At 47.3% G+C, this 17,378-nt stretch overlaps 1 protein-coding gene and 1 long non-coding RNA gene across 26 annotated transcripts; both read right to left on the reverse strand.

Annotated features, from left to right (window-relative positions):
* Positions 1-360: 360 nt before the first annotated feature.
* On the reverse strand, positions 361-16,991 carry LOC104915520 (uncharacterized). Of its 25 annotated transcripts, none has more exons than XM_085238977.1 (58): positions 16,928-16,991; positions 16,405-16,425; positions 13,504-13,524; positions 13,379-13,399; positions 13,255-13,275; positions 13,129-13,149; positions 13,012-13,029; positions 12,767-12,910; positions 12,644-12,664; positions 12,513-12,533; positions 12,389-12,409; positions 12,267-12,287; positions 12,137-12,157; positions 12,015-12,035; positions 11,778-11,921; positions 11,649-11,669; positions 6,759-6,779; positions 6,628-6,648; positions 6,524-6,544; positions 6,393-6,413; positions 6,272-6,292; positions 6,155-6,175; positions 6,046-6,066; positions 5,924-5,944; positions 5,797-5,817; positions 5,670-5,690; positions 5,544-5,564; positions 5,407-5,427; positions 5,280-5,300; positions 5,158-5,178; positions 5,036-5,056; positions 4,914-4,934; positions 4,646-4,666; positions 4,516-4,536; positions 4,254-4,274; positions 3,807-3,827; positions 3,682-3,702; positions 3,558-3,578; positions 3,432-3,452; positions 3,315-3,335; positions 3,193-3,213; positions 3,069-3,089; positions 2,946-2,966; positions 2,815-2,835; positions 2,691-2,711; positions 2,569-2,589; positions 2,439-2,459; positions 2,317-2,337; positions 2,203-2,223; positions 2,081-2,101; positions 1,952-1,972; positions 1,830-1,850; positions 1,703-1,723; positions 1,581-1,601; positions 1,450-1,470; positions 1,221-1,349; positions 1,056-1,074; positions 361-957 (listed from the first exon to the last, which is right to left on the reverse strand). In XM_085238977.1, the coding sequence occupies exons 1-56, from the start codon at positions 16,974-16,976 to the stop codon at positions 1,276-1,278; spliced, it is 1,500 nt and encodes a 499-aa protein (XP_085095103.1). In that variant the 5' UTR covers positions 16,977-16,991; the 3' UTR covers positions 361-957; positions 1,056-1,074; positions 1,221-1,275. The 25 variants fall into 25 exon arrangements, with proteins under 25 accessions (XP_085095103.1, XP_085095101.1, XP_085095102.1 ...); XM_085238975.1 differs by having other exon boundaries at positions 13,012-13,032; XM_085238976.1 differs by lacking the exons at positions 16,405-16,425; positions 16,928-16,991 and adding exons at positions 13,820-13,840; positions 13,952-14,015 and having other exon boundaries at positions 13,012-13,032.
* LOC109370407 (uncharacterized) lies at positions 10,072-11,518 on the reverse strand. Its single transcript, XR_004161636.2, has 3 exons — positions 10,905-11,518; positions 10,759-10,777; positions 10,072-10,660 (listed from the first exon to the last, which is right to left on the reverse strand). It is a non-coding gene; the product is annotated as an uncharacterized LOC109370407 (long non-coding RNA).
* Positions 16,992-17,378: the final 387 nt, after the last annotated feature.

A 17,378-nucleotide genomic window follows, 5' to 3' on the forward strand; every position in this document is an offset into this window, starting at 1 on the left:
TTAATGCAGAAGTTAATATTTATTTGCCCCTCTGATACCCCCACAGCCACTCTCCCTCTTCTATGGGACTCTGGGGATGAGCAGGGCTTTGTGGAGAAGGTAGGAGATGCTTTGCGAGGGGGAGATCACTCGGTGCAGTTGGGGCTTAGTATGGCTTTCTATTTTCTTTTTTTTATGTGTATTTTTTGTGTTTTAGCTTTTGAGCTTCCTGGAGGGAGCCTTGTTCTGCTGGGAAAGCAGACATGGTGAGAAGGGTTGGCTTGTTGTCTGTTAAAGCCCACATTGCTTTGGTTCCAGGATGAAGACTCAGCCTGTTCCATGGAACCAAACCCCCAATAACTGATAACAACCAGTGATGCATTGCCATCAGCAGGTGTGCTTTATTCTGTAGTGAGAGACAAGAGGGTTAACACCCAAAGCAGTTTTCTACCTCGGGTTCTGCATGCATTCTTATATTTCCGGAAGTGTTATGTACTCATTAGATTCCCACGAAGCCTGATGCATGATCACAGTATTTCCCAAAATGTCCGTTCCTTTTCCAGGATCTCCATCTCTTCCCATTTTCTTTCTTTCTGTGTTTTCTTTCATCCAATTAAATTTCAGCTGGAGGTCGCACATGCTCAGGTTGTTGTCCCTCAAGCAGCTTTGGCTCGCAGAACTGCAGTGTTCTCACTCAGAACAAACCCTGGCTCCTCTTGTTTCCACTGAGGATTTCCTTGCTCGCTTGGAGTTATCATGTTTGTTTTTTTTTTACCCAATGCAATCAGTGATCTGGTAAGCTCAACTCCTGTGGTTACTGTGAGGCGCAGTTCATCTCTCAATCCAATTCTTCAGATGGTTTTTCTGGAAAAGAAAGAGAAAAGCAACGGATGCTGAGGTGGGACAGCTTGTGACCCCATGGGAAACCCACATTGCTTTGGGTTGGGGAAGGCTCACCCAGTGCTTCAGTTTGTTCCACTGGAAAAGCAAAATAAAAGCAAAGCATAATGAGAGGAACATCTCATCCACTCCCACAGACAGACCACAGCTTTTTTAATTTGGGAGGAGAGACTCACCCATCTCTTCAGAAGGTTCCTTTGGAAAAACAAAACAAAACAAAAAAAAAAAAAAAGAGAATGGCAGTGCATGGTCAATAGGGCTTTTACATCCCATACGAGTTGCTTGGAAGAGCAACAGATTCCCTCACTTTAGTGAGTGCAACTTACTCAACAGAAACTTGCCTTTCTCTGCAAAAAAAGAAAGAAAAACCATGGCATGATGAGGTGGGACAGCTTGTCAACCCATGGACAACCCCACACTTCTTTGGTTGGGGGAAGAAGACGACTCACCCACTGCTTCAGCTTGTTGCACTGGAAAAGAAGGAGGAAAGCAATGCACGATGAGAGGAACATCTCATCCCTTACTCACGCAGGCAGACAAAATGTCTTTAATTTGAGAAGGAAGACTCACCCAGTTCTACAACATGTTTTTCTGCAAAAGAAGCAAATAAGAAAAGCATGATGAGAAGGGTCAGATTATTATCCCATGCCTGATCCCCTGGGAAGAGCCCAGATTCCTTCAGTGTAGGGAGGGAGACTTACTCATATTTGCAGCGCTTGAATCTGAAAAGGAAAAGTAGAAATAATCATGATGAGAGGATCATCTCATCCAACAGCTCCCACAGGCAGACCAAAGTGTCTTTAATTTGAGAAGGGAGACTCACCCAGTTTTGCAGCTAGTATCTCTGGAAAAGAACCAAGAAAAGCGTGATGAGAAGGGTCAGATGATTGTTCCATGGCTGATCCCATGGGAAGACCCCAAATTCCTTGAGAATTAGGAGGGAGACTTACTCAGACCTGCAGCACTTAAATCTGCAAATGAAAAGCAGAAACAGTGCGTGACGAGAGAAACATCTCATTCACAGCTCACACAGGCAGACCCCCGTGTTTTTAATTTGGATGTGAAGACTCACCCATGTCTTCACAGTCTTCCTCTGGAAAAGAAGAAGAAAAGCAGTGCATGGTTAGAGGGGATTTTTCATCCCATACGCAGACCCTTGTTGAAGACCCCACATTCCTTCAGTTCAGCGACTGCAACTTACTCAACTGTGAATTCCGTTTCTCTGAAAAAAAGAAAGAAAGAAAAAGCACGGCATGCTGAGGTGGGACAGCTTGTCATCCCGTGGGCAACTCCATATTGCTTTGATTTGGGAAGAAGGCTTACCCACTGCTTCACTTCTTTCCGCTGAAAAAGAAAGAAGCACAGCATGATGAGGTGGGACAGCTTGTCATCCCATGGGAAACCCCAAATTCCATTGGTTCGGGGCGGAAGACTCACCCAGTGCTTGAGTTTGTTCCACTGGAAAAGAAAGAGAAAGGCAACACACAGTGAGAGGAATGTCTCATGCACAGCTCACACTGGCAGACTCCTTTTTTTCTACTTTTTGAGGGAGGACTCACCCAGCCTTTCAGCTAGTTTCTCTGCCAAATGAACAATAAGGAACGCATGTTGAGAAGGGTCAGATGATCATCCCCTGGCTGATCCCATGGAAAGACCCCAAATTCCTTCATTGAAGGCAGGAAGACTTACTCAGTTCTGCATCCCTTTTCCCTGCAAAGGAAAAGCAGAAACAGGGCGTATTGAGAGGACATCCCACCCCAGAGCTCCCACAGGAATACCCCAGCATTTTTAACTTGGGAGGGGAGACTCACCCATGTTTTCACAGTATGAGTCTTGAACAGAAAAAGAAAAGCAGTGCGCAGTGAGATACATCTCATCCCAAAGCTCCCACAGGCAGACCGCATTTTTCTTTCTGATTTGGGTTGAAGGACTCACCCAATTTTGTAGCCAGTATTTCTGCATGAGAAATAAATAAGAACCGCGTGATGAGAAGGGTGAGAAGATCATCCCATGGCTGATCCCATGGGAAGACCCCAATTTCCTTCAGTATTAGGAGGGAGACTTACTCAGTTCTGCAGCACTTGAATCTGCAAAGGAAAAGCAGAACCAGTGCGTGATGAGAGGAACATCTCACCCCACAGCTCACGCAGGAGGACTTCAATGGTTTTATTTTGGGAAGGGAGACTCACCAATCTCTTCACAGTCCCGCTCTGGCAAAGGAGGAGAAAAGCAGTGCACGGTTAAAGGGATTTTTCCCATACCCAGTCCCTTGGGAAGACCCCAAACTCCCTCAGTTCAGTGACTGCAACTTACTCAGCTGTGAATTCTGTTTCTCTGAAACAGAAAAGAAAGAAAAAGCACGGCATGCTGAGTTGGGACAGCTTGTCATCCCATGGGCAACCCCATCTTCCTTGAGTTGAGGGAGGAAGACTCACCCACTGCTTCACTTTTTTCTGCTGAAAAAGAAAGAAAAACCACCGCACGATGAGGTGGGACAGCTTGTCATCCCATGGGAAACCCCAACTTCCTTTGGTTCAGGGCAGAAGACTCACCCAGTGCTTTGCTTCGTTCCACTGGAAAAGAAAGAGAAAAGCAGTGCATAGTGAGAGGAACATCTCAACCCACAGCTCACAAAGGCTGACTCCCTTTTTTTTCCTGATTTCTGAGGGAGGACTCACCCAGTATTGCAGCTTGATTCTCTGCAAAATAAATAAGAACCGTGATGAGAAGGGTAAATTATCATCCCATTGTTAATTGTGTGGGAAGACCCCAAAGTCCTTCAGTAGAGGGAGGGAGCCTTACTCAGATTGGCAGCACTTTTTTCTGCAAAGGAAAAGAAGAAACAGTGGATGATGAGAGGAACATCTGATCCTGTAGCTCACTCAGGCCAATCGCCCTTTTTTTTTAATTTGGGAGAGAGGACTCACCCAGCTCTGCAGCTTGTTGCTCTGCCAAAGAAAAAAATAAACAATGCCTGATGAGAAGGATCAGGTTATCATCCCATGAATGAAACCATGGGAAGAGCCCAAATGAGGGAACACCTTGCCATCCCATGGCTACACCGATTGATAACCCAGACCCCAAATCTTCTTGTTCTGGGAGGTTGCCAATGACCACTTAGGTCCCAGGAAGGAATTAAACCAGTAGGAAGGAAAAACCCAAACCCAATAGCAAGGGATAATGAGAGGGAACAGATTCCCCTGGGAAGACTCAAAGTACTTTGGTTTATGGAAGAAAACTCACTCAGTGTTTCAGCTTGTTGCACCGGAAAAGAAAGAGCAGAGCAGTGCATGGTCAGAGGGGAGAGCTGCTCATCCCACGGCTGATACCATGGGGAATCCCTGAATTCTCTGCGAGTGTGGAAGGAGACTTACCCAGCTCTGCATCTTTTCTCTCTGCAAAACAAAAGCAAAGGAAATGCATGGTCAGAAAGAACACCTTCTCATCCCATGGCTACACCTTTGCTCAGACCCCAAATCTTTTTGTTCTGGGAAGTGGCCAATGACCACTTTGGTTCCAGGAAGCAATTAAATCAGTGTGAAGGAAAAAACCCAAACCCAATAGCAAGGGATAATGAGAGGGAACAGCTGCCCATGGGATGAGCCAAAGTACTTTGGTTTTTGGAAGAAAACTCACTCAGTGTTTCAGCTTGTTGTACTGGAAAAGAAAGAGCAGAGCAGTGCATGGTCAGAGGGGAGAGCTGCTCATCCCACGGCTGATGCCATGGGGAGACCTGAATTCCCTCACTTTGGGAGAGGAGACTTACCCAGCTCTGCATCTTTTCTCTCTACAAAAGAGAAGCAAAGGAAATGCATGGTCAGAAGAAGCACCTTCTCATCCCATAGAGCATCCCATTCCCAGAGCGCAAATCTTTTTTGTTCTGGGAAGTGGCCAGTGACCACATTGGTCACTAGAAGGAATTAAACTAGGGGCTGGATCAGGCAAGAGGTCTGAAGTGAATCAATGAGGATCAGAACATCCCACAGCTCAACTACATTCCACCTCAAGCACTCGGTTTTGCGGGGGAATCTCACCCATCTTTCCATCCCTTCTCTCTGCAATGGAAAAGCAGAAATAATGCAGGATGAGAGAAACATCTCATCCCACAGCTCCACAGGCAGATCCCTGCATGTTTTATTTGGGCAGGGAGACTCACCCATCTGTTCATAGAGTTTCACTGGAAGGGAAAGACAAAGCAGTGCATGATGAGAAGAACGTCTCATCCCACAGCTCACACGAGATGACCGCAGCGTTCTCAAGTTAGCAGGGGACACTCACCCATCTTTTTGTAGAGGTTCTCTGGAGAAGAGAAGAGCAGTGCATGGTCAGAGGAACATCCCACCCCACAGCTCCCACAGGAAGATCCCCTTTTATTTTTTAATTTGGGAGGGAGGACTCACCTAGTTTTGCAATTTGATCTTCTGCAAATGAAATTAGAAATGTGTGATGAGAAGGGTCAGAGGATCATCCCATGGCTACTCCCATGGAAAGACCCCAAATTCCTTCACTGCAGGGACGGAGACTTACTCAGATCTGCAGCCCTTCTCTCTGCAAAAGAAAAAGCAGAAACAATGTATGAACAAGAGGAACATATCATCCCACAGCTCCATACAGAAAGACCCCCTTTTTTTAGTTTTTATTTTAATTTGGAAGGGAGGACTCACCCAATTTTGCAATTTGTTCCTCTGTGAAGAGAATAACAAACACAGGATGACAAGGTGCAGGTTATCATCACATGGCTGCTCCTATGGGAAGACCCCAATCTCTTTTGTTTGGGGAGGGACACTCACCCCACTTTGCATTCCTCCTGTCTGCAAAGGGAAAACAGAAACAATGCATGATGACAGAACATCTCATCCCACATCTCCCACAGGAAGACCCCATTTTATTTTTTTTAATTTGGCAGGGAAGGCTCACCTAGATTTGCAACTTGATCTTCTGCAGAAGAAATTAGAAATGCATGATGAGAAAGGTCAGAGGATCACCCCATGGCTGCTCCCATGGGAAGACCCCAGATTCCTTCAGTGTAGGCAGGAAGACTTACTCAGATCTGCATCCCTTCTGTCTGCAAAGGAAAAGCAGAAACAGTGCGCAATGGCAGGAACATCTCATCCCAAACCTCCAACTGGAAGTCTCCATTATTTTTATATGGGAGGAGATACTCACCCATCTCCTCACAGTGTCCCGCTGAAAAAAAAAGTTCATGGTCAGAGTGATTTGTTGATCCCATACACAAAAAACCCTGAATACCCTCAGTTTAATGACCGCAACTTACTCAGCACTGAATTCTGTTCCTCTGCAAAAAAGAGAAAAATCACGGCATGATGAGGTGGGACAGCTTGTCATCCCCTGGGAAACCCCAAATTCCTTTGGTTCAGGAAAGAAGACTCACCCAATGCTTCAGTTTGCTTCTCTGGAAAAGAGAGAGAAGCAATGCATGATGAGAGGAACGTCTCATCCCACAGCTCACACAGGAAGACCAGAGTGTTTTTAATTTGAGAGGAGAGACTCACCCAGTCCTGCAATGTATTTTTCTGCAAAAGAAATAAATAAGAAACGCATGATGAGAATGGTGAGATGATCATCCCATGTCTGATACCATGGGCAGGCCCCGAATTCCTTCAGTGTAGGGAGGGAGACTTACTCAGATCTGCAGCACTTAAATCTGCAGAGGAAAAGTAGAAACAATCATGATGAGAGGAACACCCTTTTTTTTTTTCTCTTTTTAATTTGGGAGGGGAGACTCACCCAGTTTTGCAGCAAGAGTCTCTGGAAAACAAATAAATAAGAAATGCAAAAAGGGAAGGGTCAGATGATTGTTCCATGGCTGATTGCATGGGAAGACCCCAAATTCCTTGAGAATTGGGAGGGAGACTTACTCAGATCTGCAGCACTTAAATCTGCAAATGAAAAGCAGAAACAGTGCGTGACGAGAGAAACATCTCATCCCACAGCTCACTCAGGCAGAACGTTATAAAATCAAAAACAGAAACCAAAAAGCACTGGGAAGGGAGACACCCAGTATCGCTACTTGTTCTGATGGAAAAGGAATAGAAGAGCAGCGCACGGTCAGAGGGGACAGCTGCTCATCCCATGGCTGATGCCATCAGGAGACTGAATTCACTCACTTGGGGGAAGGAGACTTACCCAACATTGCGTCTTTTCTCTCTGCAAAATAGAAGCAAAGGAAAGGCATGGTCAGGGGGAAAACCTTCTCATCCCACAGCTCATCCCATTCCCAGACGCCAAATTTTTTGTTCTGGGAAATGGCAAAACACCACATTGGTCACAAGAAGGAATTAAGCTAAGGACTGGATCGGGCAACAGGTCTGAAGTGGATCAATGAGGATCAACACAACCCACAACCCAACTATATCCCATGAACCCAACATAACCCAAGGCCAGAACATATCCCAGGGCCCTAAAATTCCCATGGTCTCAGCACATGGGATAAACCCAGCACTCTGCAGTCTTCTTTGAGTTCCATTAAAGGGATTTTGGTGTTGGAAGGGGCTGGAAGGACTCACTCGGCTCTGTGCTCTGTGCCGCTGGAAAACAAATTGGAAGATGAGGTGGTCAGCAGGGCAGCTTGGTTTGTGGGGACGTCTAAGGAGGGTCTGGACTTTTCCACCTGCCCCACGGTCCAGCCACATTCCTATCTTCCCAACCGCGCCCCTTTTCTTTTTCCCCTTCCTTCATTCCCCCAAAGAAATGTAACATTATTTAATGACCACTGGGAATCCCAGAAAGAATCTCCCTTCCTCCTCCTGTGTACTTCTGTGAGGCAGAGCTCAGCACGACACCGACCATCCCTGTCCCTGCACAGCACCTCCCTGCGCACCATCCCCTCTGCTCACCTTGCTTTCTATAGAGAAAAGCAATGATGACAAATGACCCAAGCTGAAGTGTGATGACCACACCCAGAGCGTCCTTCCAGGGATGGACAATCTCAGAAAAAGGATCTGGAAAAAACATCAGAACAAGGGTTTTTTTTTTCCATTGCCATACATGGAAAAGCAAGACTCAGACTTGGGAGATCACAGAACCCGAAGGGGCAGCAACCAGGGAGCAGTGACACTCAATGGCAGCGTGCCCAGCTTGGCACAGGTGGAGGAGCTGCTCAGCATCCTGTGCCCACTGCCACTGAGACATGAAGAAACCCATCACGGAAACCCAACCCAACCACCTCATCCATGCAGATCCATCCCCAAATCACACCCGCTGTAACTCTGGCATCTCCTGGAACAATTCAGCCTCGACCTCTTTCAAAGGCTGCAGTCCTTCAGCTCTCCATGCATGGACATGAGGATGAGGATGGACAGATGTGAGGTGGGACACACAAACCCATCAACAGCTAGAGGCATCACCCCAGCTACTGACCTGACACCTCCAGATTCACCACAGCACCTGCAAAGTCATCACCATCTTCCACAGCACAGCTGTACCAGCCACTATCAGTGGATCTTACAGCAGTGATGCGCAGATCCACATTTCCATCAGAGAGACCATTCCTGAGCAGTTCTGTCCTCCCTTTATACTCCTCCATCTGCTCCAGATCCACTCCATTTTGGTAGTGGTGCACAAGGCCAGAGGACCGGTGCTGGATCCATCTGATGTCTGAGCTTCGAGCATCCCTGGAAGGGGACAAGTAGCAGCGCAGCACGACGTCCTGTCCCACGATGGCAGTGACCTGGAGGCTCGGTGCCACCGCCGTGAGCTGGGCTGGGCAATGAGAAGGGCACGGAGAGACGGTGAGATGGTGGCTGTGTGAATGTGGGGGCATGGAGCGGCACAGGGTGAGTTGGTGTTTGCTCCATCCCACGTAACAGCACTGGAGAGAGAGTAGAAGGGAGCAGGGAAGGACTTGTGTGGGTGGGAGCCCACTGACAGCGTGTGGTGGAGGTGGAGAAGAGACAGAAATTCTACCCAGAATGGTGTCTTTCATGCTACATCCAAAATTGAAAGTGAAACCCAAGTGTGTGTGGGTGCTGGGCTTGGGTCCTCCCTGCCCCATGGCCGCTCCCCCACCCCACAGCAACAGCTGTGGCCGGCACAGCAGCCCCACAGGAGCCCTACCTGATCCCAGATGGAGGAGGTGCAGAGCCACGAGATGAGCCAGGAGGATCCTCCAGGTGAAGGTGAAACTGCAGTGGCTGAAGCCCGATAGGAAGCACATTTGTGCTGGAGAAGGGGAGGTGGGAAGGAGTTGGGGAAAAAGTTCTGCCCAATTATGCAGGAAGAAGCTGAAAGAGAAGAGAGGGACCCAGAGGATAACACCACCAGGGCAATAGGGGATGAGGTCAGTCAAACATGAGTTCCGTGAGCACAGCCACCACCACCTTGGGCAGTGCCAGTGCTCCTCACAGGCTGCAGGGCAGAGCAGGTGACCCCCAAAGGATTTCCCCTACCAGGAGCCCCACAGAGACAGAAATCCCTCACTTGAGTTGCAGGAAGAGCGTGGCTGCACCCAGCTTCTCCTACCTTTGCCCAGCTCCAAGGTTCAATAGGAAGAGCTTGGCCATGGATCAATGCGGGCAAAGGTTGGAGAACATTAAACACATCTCACTGCAGCTTCGTGCACAGCCCTGGTTCTCTGCATCCACCAGGATCATGGACCCAGGAGAAGCATTGCCAAAGCACAGGGAAAAGCTGTGGTCTGCTCTCCCTGAGCTTTTCTCCAACCTCCCATGGGTTACAGGAAGAAGTAGCACTGCCAGAGGGCTGGTGATGCTGTATTATGGCTTGGTGCATCTGGGACAGGTGGGAGCCTGCTCTGAGCTATGCCCATGGTGTGATGGGTCCTTTGGTCAGTATGGAATTTTAAGTAACCAACTGTTAATGCAGGAGTTAATATCTGTTTGCCCTATGACACTCCCACAGCCTATTTTTAGGCACTCTGGGGATGAGCAGGGCTTTGTGGAGAAGGTGGGAGATGCTTTGCGGGGGGGAGATCACTCGGTGCAGTTGGGGCTTAGTATGGCTTTTTATTATCTTTTTTATGTGTTTTTTTTTGTGTTTTAACTTTTTTCTTTTGAGCTTCCTGGGGGGTGCCTTGTTCTGCTGGGAAAGCAGACATGGTGAGAAGGGTCGGCTTGTTGTTTGATAAAGCCCACATTGCTCTGGTTCCAGGATGAAGACTCAGCCTGTTCCATGGAACCAAACCCCCAATAACTGATAACAGCCAATGATCCATTGCCATCAGCAGGTGTGCTTTATTCTGTAGTGAGAGACAAGAGGGTTAACACCCAAAGCAGTTTTCTACCTCGGGTTCTGCATGCATTCTTATATTTCCGGAAGTGTTATGTACTCATTAGATTCCCACAAAGCCTGATGCATGATCACACTATTTCCCAAAATGTCCGTCCCTTTTCCAGGATCTCCATCTCCTCCCATTTTCTTCCTTTTGTGTTTTCTTTCATCCAATTAAATTTCAGCTGGAGGTCACACATGCTCAGGTTGGTGGTCCCTCAGGCAGCTTCGGCTCACAGAACTGCAGTGTTCTCACTCAGAACAAACCCTGGCTCCTCTTGTTTCCACTGAGGATTTCCTTGCTCGCTTGGAGTTTGTTTTTTTTTTACCCAATGCAATCAGTGATCTGGTAAGCTCAACTCCTGTGGTTACTGTAAGGCGCAGTTCATCTCTCAGTCCAATTCTTCAGATGGTTTTTCTGGAAAAGAAAGAGAAAAGCAACGGATGCTGAGGTGGGACAGCTTGTGATCCCATGGGAAACCCACATTGCTTTGGGTTGGGGAAGGCTCACCCAGTGCTTCAGTTTGTTCCACTGGAAAAGCAAAATAAAAGCAAAGCATGATGAGAGGAATATCTCATCCACTCACCCAGACAGACCACAGCTTTTTTAATTTGGGAGGAGAGACTCACCCATCTCTTCAGAAGGTTCCTTTGGAAAACCAAAACAAAAAAAAAAAAAAAAGAGAATGGCAGTGCATGGTCAATGGGGCTTTTACATCCCATACGAGTTGCTTGGAAGAGCAATAGATTCCCTCACTTTAGTGAGTGCAACTTACTCAACAGAAACTTGCCTTTCTCTGCAAAAAAAGAAAGAAAAACCATGGCATGATGAGGTGGGACAGCTTGTCAACCCATGGACAACCCCACACTTCTTTGGTTGGGGGAAGAAGACGACTCACCCACTGCTTCAGCTTGTTGCACTGAAAAAGAAGGAGGAAAGCAATGCACGATGAGAGGAACATCTCATCCCTTACTCACGCAGGCAGACAAAATGTCTTTAATTTGAGAAGGAAGACTCACCCAGTTCTACAACGTGTTCTTCTGCAAAAGAAGCAAATAAGAAAAGCATGATGAGAAGGGTCAGATTATTATCCCATGCCTGATCCCCTGGGAAGAGCCCAGATTCCTTCAGTGTAGGGAGGGAGACTTACTCATATTTGCAGCGCTTGAATCTGAAAAGGAAAAGTAGAAATAATCATGATGAGAGGAACATCTCATCCCACAGCTCCCACAGGCAGACCAGTGTCTTTAATTTGAGAAGGGAGACTCACCCAGTTTTGCAGCTAGTATCTCTGGAAAAGAACCAAGAAAAGCGTGATGAGAAGGGTCAGATGATTGTTCCATGGCTGATCCCATGGGAAGACCCCAAATTCCTTGTGAATTAGGAGGGAGACTTACTCAGACCTGCAGCACTTAAATCTGCAAATGAAAAGCAGAAACAGTGCGTGACGAGAGAAACATCTCATTCACAGCTCACACAGGCAGACGCCCGTGTTTTTAATTTGGATGTGAAGACTCACCCATGTCTTCACAGTCTTCTTCTGGAAAAGAAGAAGAAAAGCAGTGCATGGTTAGAGGGGATTTTTCATCCCATACGCAGACCCTTGTTGAAGACCCCACATTCCTTCAGTTTAGCGACTGCAACTTACTCAACTGTGAATTCCGTTTCTCTGAAAAAAAAGAAAGAAAGAAAAAGCACGGCATGCTGAGGTGGGACAGCTTGTCATCCCATGGGCAACCCCATATTGCTTTGGTTTGGGAAGAAGGCTTACCCACTGCTTCACTTCTTTCCGCTGAAAAAGAAAGAAGCACAGCGTGATGAGGTGGGACAGCTTGTCATCCCATGGGAAACCCCAAATTCCATTGGTTCGGGGCGGAAGACTCACCCAGTGCTTGAGTTTGTTCCACTGGAGAAGAAAGAGAAAGGCAGCACACAGTGAGAGGAACGTCTCATGCACAGCTCACACTGGCAGACTCCTTTCTTTCTACTTCTTGAGGGAGGACTCACCCAGCCTTTCAGCTAGTTTCTCTGCCAAAGAAACAGCAAGGAACGCATGATGAGAAGGGTCAGATGATCATCCCCTGGCTGATCCCATGGGAAGACCCCAAATTCCTTCATTGAAGGCAGGAAGACTTACTCAGTTCTGCATCCCTTTTCCCTGCAAAGGAAATGCAGAAACAGGGCATATTGAGAGGACATCCCACCCCAGAGCTCCCACAGGAATACCCCAGCATTTTTAACTTGGGAAGGGAGACTCACCCATCTTTTCACAGTATAAGTCTTGAATAGAAAAAGAAAAGCAGTGCACAGTGAGATACATCTCATCCCAAAGCTCCCACAGGCAGACCGCATTTTTCTTTCTGATTTGGGTTGAAGGACTCACCCAATTTTGTAGCCAGTATTTCTGCAAAAGAAATAAATAAGAACCGCGTGATGAGAAGGGTGAGAAGATCATCCCACGGCTGATCCCATGGGAAGACCCCAATTTCCTTCAGTATTAGGAGGGAGACTTACTCAGCTCTGCAGCACTTGAATCTGCAAAGGAAAAGCAGAACCAGTGCGTGATGAGAGGAACATCTCACCCCACAGCTCACGCAGGAGGACTTCAATGGTTTTATTTTGGGAAGGGAGACTCACCAATCTCTTCACAGTCCCGCTCTGGCAAAGGAGGAGAAAAGCAGTGCACGGTTAAAGGGATTTTTCCCAGACCCAGTCCCTGGGAAGACCCCAAACTCCCTCTGTTCAGTGACTGCAACTTACTCAGCTGTGAATTCTGTTTCTCTGAAACAGAAAAGAAAGAAAAAGCACGGCATGCTGAGTTGGGACAGCTTGTCATCCCATGGGCAACCCCATCTTCCTTGAGTTGAGGGAGGAAGACTCACCCACTGCTTCACTTTTTTCTGCTGAAAAAGAAAGAAAAACCACCGCACGATGAGGTGGGACAGCTTGTCATCCCATGGGAAACCCCAACTTCCTTTGGTTCAGGGCAGAAGACTCACCCAGTGCTTTGCTTCGTTCCACTGGAAAAGAAAGAGAAAAGCAGTGCATAGTGAGAGGAACATCCCAACCCACAGCTCACAAAGGCTGACTCCCTTTTTTTTCCTAATTTCTGAGGGAGGACTCACCCAGTATTGCAGCTTGATTCTCTGCAAAATAAATAAGAACCGTGATGAGAAGGGTAAATTATCATCCCATTGTTAATTGTGTGGGAAGACCCCAAAGTCCATCAATAGAGGGAGGGAGCCTTACTCAGATTGGCAGCACTTTTTTCTGCAAAGGAAAAGAAGAAACAGTGGATGATGAGAGGAACATCTGATCCCGTAGCTCACTCAGGCCAATCGCCCTTTTTTTTTAATTTGGGAGAGAGGACTCACCCAGCTCTGCAGCTTGTTGCTCTGCCAAAGAAAAAAATAAACAATGCCTGATGAGAAGGATCAGGTTATCATCCCATGAATGAAACCATGGGAAGAGCCTAAATAAGGGAACATCTTGCCATCCCATGGCTACACCGATTGATAACCCAGACCCCAAATCTTCTTGTTCTGGGAGGTTGCCAATGACCACTTAGGTCCCAGGAAGGAATTAAACCAGTATGAAGGAAAAACCCAAACCCAATAGCAAGGGATAATGAGAGGGAACAGCTTCCCATGGGACGAGCCAAAGTACTTTGGTTTTTGGAAGAAAACTCACTCAGTGTTTCAGCTTGTTGTGCTGGAAAAGAAAGAGCAGAGCAGTGCAGGGTCAGAGGGGAGAGCTGCTCACCCCAGGGCTGATGCTATTGGGGAGACCATGAAGTCCCTCACTTTGGGGAAGGAGACTTACCCAGCTCTGCATCTTTTCTCTCTTCAAAACAAAAGCAAAAGAAATGCATGGTCAGAAAGAACACCTTCTCATCCCATGGCTACACCTGTGCTCAGACCCCAAATCTGTTTGTTCTGAGAAGTGGCCAATGACCATTTTGGTCCCAGGAAGCAATTAAACCAGTATGAAGGAAAAACCCAAACCCAATAGCAAGGGATAATGAGAGGGAACAGATTTCCATGGGAAGACCCAAAGTTATTCAGTTAAAGAAAGAAAACTCACTCAGTATTTCAGCTTGTTGCGCCGGAAAAGGAAAAGAAGAGCAGTGCAGGGTCAGAGGGGAGAGCTGCTCATCCCACGGCTGAACCCATGGGAAGAGCCCAAATGAGGGAACATCTTGCCATCCCATGGCTACACCGATAACCCAGACCCCAAATCTTTTTGTACTGGGAAGTGGCCAATGACCATTTCGGTCCGAGAAAGGAATTAAACCAGTATGAAGAAAAAACCCAAACCCAATAGCAAGGGATAATGAGAGGGAACAGCTTCCCATAGAAAGAGCCAAAGTACTTTGGTTTTGGAAGAAAACTCACTCAGTGTTTCAGCTTGTTGTGCTGGAAAAGAAAGAGCAGAGCAGTGCAGGGTCAGAGGGGAGAGCTGCTCATCCCTCGGCTGATGCCATGGGGAGACCATGAAGTCCCTCACTTTGGGGAAGGAGACTTACCCAGCTCTGCATCTTTTCCCTCTAAAAAACAGAAGGAAAAGAAATGCATGGTGAGAGGGAACACCTTCTCATCCCATGGCTACACCTGTGCTCAGACCCCAAATCTGTTTGTTCTGGGAAGTGGCCAATGACCACTTTGGTCCCAGGAAGGAATTAAACCAGTATGAAGGAAAAAACCAAACCCAATAGCAAGGGATAATGAGAGGGAACAGCTTCCCATGGGAAGACCCAAAGTACTTTGGATTTTGGTTGGAAAACTCACTCAGTGTTTCAGCTTGTTGTGCTGGAAAAGAAAGAGCAGAGCAGTGCAGGGTCAGAGGGGAGAGCTGCTCATCCCTCGGCTGATGCCATGGGGAGACCATGAAGTCCCTCACTTTGGGGAAGGAGACTTACCCAGCTCTGCATCTTTTCTCTCTGCAAAACAAAAGCAAAGGAAATGCATGGTCAGAAAGAACACCTTCTCATCCCATGGCTACACCGATAACCCAGACCCCAAATCTGTTTGTTCTGGGAAGTGGCCAATGACCACTTAGGTCCCAGGAAGGAATTAAACCAGTATGAAGAAAAAAACCCAAACCCAATAGCAAGGGATAATGAGAGGGAACAGATTCCCATGGGAAGACCCAAAGTTATTCAGTTAAAGAAAGAAAACTCACTCAGTATTTCAGCTTGTTGCGCCGGAAAAGGAAAAGAAGAGCAGTGCAGGGTCAGAGGGGAGAGCTGCTCATCCCACGGCTGAACCCATGGGAAGAGCCCAAATGAGGGAACATCTTGCCATCCCATGGCTACACCGATAACCCAGACCCCAAATCTTTTTGTACTGGGAAGTGGCCAATGACCATTTCGGTCCGAGAAAGGAATTAAACCAGTATGAAGAAAAAACCCAAACCCAATAGCAAGGGATAATGAGAGGGAACAGCTTCCCATAGAAAGAGCCAAAGTACTTTAGTTTTGGAAGAAAACTCACTCAGTGTTTCAGCTTGTTGTGCTGGAAAAGGAAGAGCAGAGCAGTGCAGGGTCAGAGGGGAGAGCTGCTCATCCCACGGCTGATGCCATGTTAGACCATGAAGTCCCTCACTTTGGGGAAGGAGACTTACCCAGCTCTGCATCTTTTCTCTCTGCAAAACAAAAGCAAAGGAAATGCATGGTCAGAAAGAACACCTTCTCATCCCATGGCTACACCGATAACCCAGACCCCAAATCTGTTTGTTGTGGGAAGTGGCCAATGACCACTTTGGACCCTGGAGGGAATTAAACCAGTGTGAAGAAAAAACCCAAACCCAATAGCAAGGGATAATGAGAGGGAACAGCTTCCCATAGAAAGAGCCAAAGTACTTTGGTTTTGGAAGAAAACTCACTCAGTGTTTCAGCTTGTTGTGCTGGAAAAGAAAGAGCAGAGCAGTGCAGGGTCAGAGGGGAGAGCTGCTCATCCCTCGGCTGATGCCATGGGGAGACCATGAAGTCCCTCACTTTGGGGAAGGAGACTTACCCAGCTCTGCATCTTTTCCCTCTAAAAAACAGAAGGAAAAGAAATGCATGGTGAGAGGGAACACCTTCTCATCCCATGGCTACACCTGTGCTCAGACCCCAAATCTGTTTGTTCTGGGAAGTGGCCAATGACCACTTTGGTCCCAGGAAGGAATTAAACCAGTATGAAGGAAAAAACCAAACCCAATAGCAAGGGATAATGAGAGGGAACAGATTCCCATGGGAAGACCCAAAGTTATTCAGTTAAAGAAAGAAAACTCACTCAGTGTTTCAGCTTGTTGCGCTGGAAAGGAAGAGCAGAGCAGTGCAGGGTCAGAGGGGAGAGCTGCTCATCCCACAGCTGATGCCATGGGTAGACCATGAAGTCCCTCACTTTGGGGAAGGAGACTTACCCAGCTCTGCATCTTTTCCCTCTAAAAAACAGAAGGAAACGAAATGCATGGTGAGAGGGAACACCTTCTCATCCCATGGCTACACCTGTGCTCAGACCCCAAATCTGTTTGTTCTGGGAAGTGGCCAATGACCACTTAGGTCCCAGGAAGGAATTAAACCAGTATGAAGGAAAAAACCAAACCCAATAGCAAGGGATAATGAGAGGGAACAGCTTCCCATGGGAAGACCCAAAGTACTTTGGATTTTGGTTGGAAAACTCACTCAGTGTTTCAGCTTGTTGTGCTGGAAAAGAAAGAGCAGAGCAGTGCAGGGTCAGAGGGGAGAGCTGCTCATCCCTCGGCTGATGCCATGGGGAGACCATGAAGTCCCTCACTTTGGGGAAGGAGACTTACCCAGCTCTGCATCTTTTCTCTCTGCAAAACAAAAGCAAAGGAAATGCATGGTCAGAAAGAACACCTTCTCATCCCATGGCTACACCGATAACCCAGACCCCAAATCTGTTTGTTCTGGGAAGTGGCCAATGACCACTTAGGTCCCAGGAAGGAATTAAACCAGTATGAAGAAAAAAAACCCAAACCCAATAGCAAGGGATAATGAGAGGGAACAGATTCCCATGGGAAGACCCAAAGTTATTCAGTTAAAGAAAGAAAACTCACTCAGTATTTCAGCTTGTTGCGCCGGAAAAGGAAAAGAAGAGCAGTGCAGGGTCAGAGGGGAGAGCTGCTCAACCCACGGCTGAACCCATGGGAAGAGCCCAAATGAGGGAACATCTTGCCATCCCATGGCTACACCGATAACCCAGACCCCAAATCTTTTTGTACTGGGAAGTGGCCAATGACCATT

Source organism: Meleagris gallopavo, chromosome 18 (genome assembly GCF_905368555.1).
Source record: "Meleagris gallopavo chromosome 18, MGAL_WU_HG_1.1, whole genome shotgun sequence".
Classification (NCBI taxonomy): Eukaryota; Metazoa; Chordata; class Aves; order Galliformes; family Phasianidae; genus Meleagris; species Meleagris gallopavo.

Coding starts and splice junctions, on each gene's coding strand:
- LOC104915520 (XM_085238965.1), bottom strand. CDS start 13,630: ATGGGATGGCAAGATGTTCCCTTATTTAGGCTCTTCCCATGGTTTCAT. Junction 5,565..5,669: donor CAGGAGGAATGCAAAGTGGG/GTGAGTGTCCCT, acceptor TTCTCTTCACAG/AGGAACAAATTGCAAAATTG. Junction 3,336..3,431: donor GGAACGAAGCAAAGCACTGG/GTGAGTCTTCTG, acceptor TTTCTTTTTCAG/CAGAAAAAAGTGAAGCAGTG.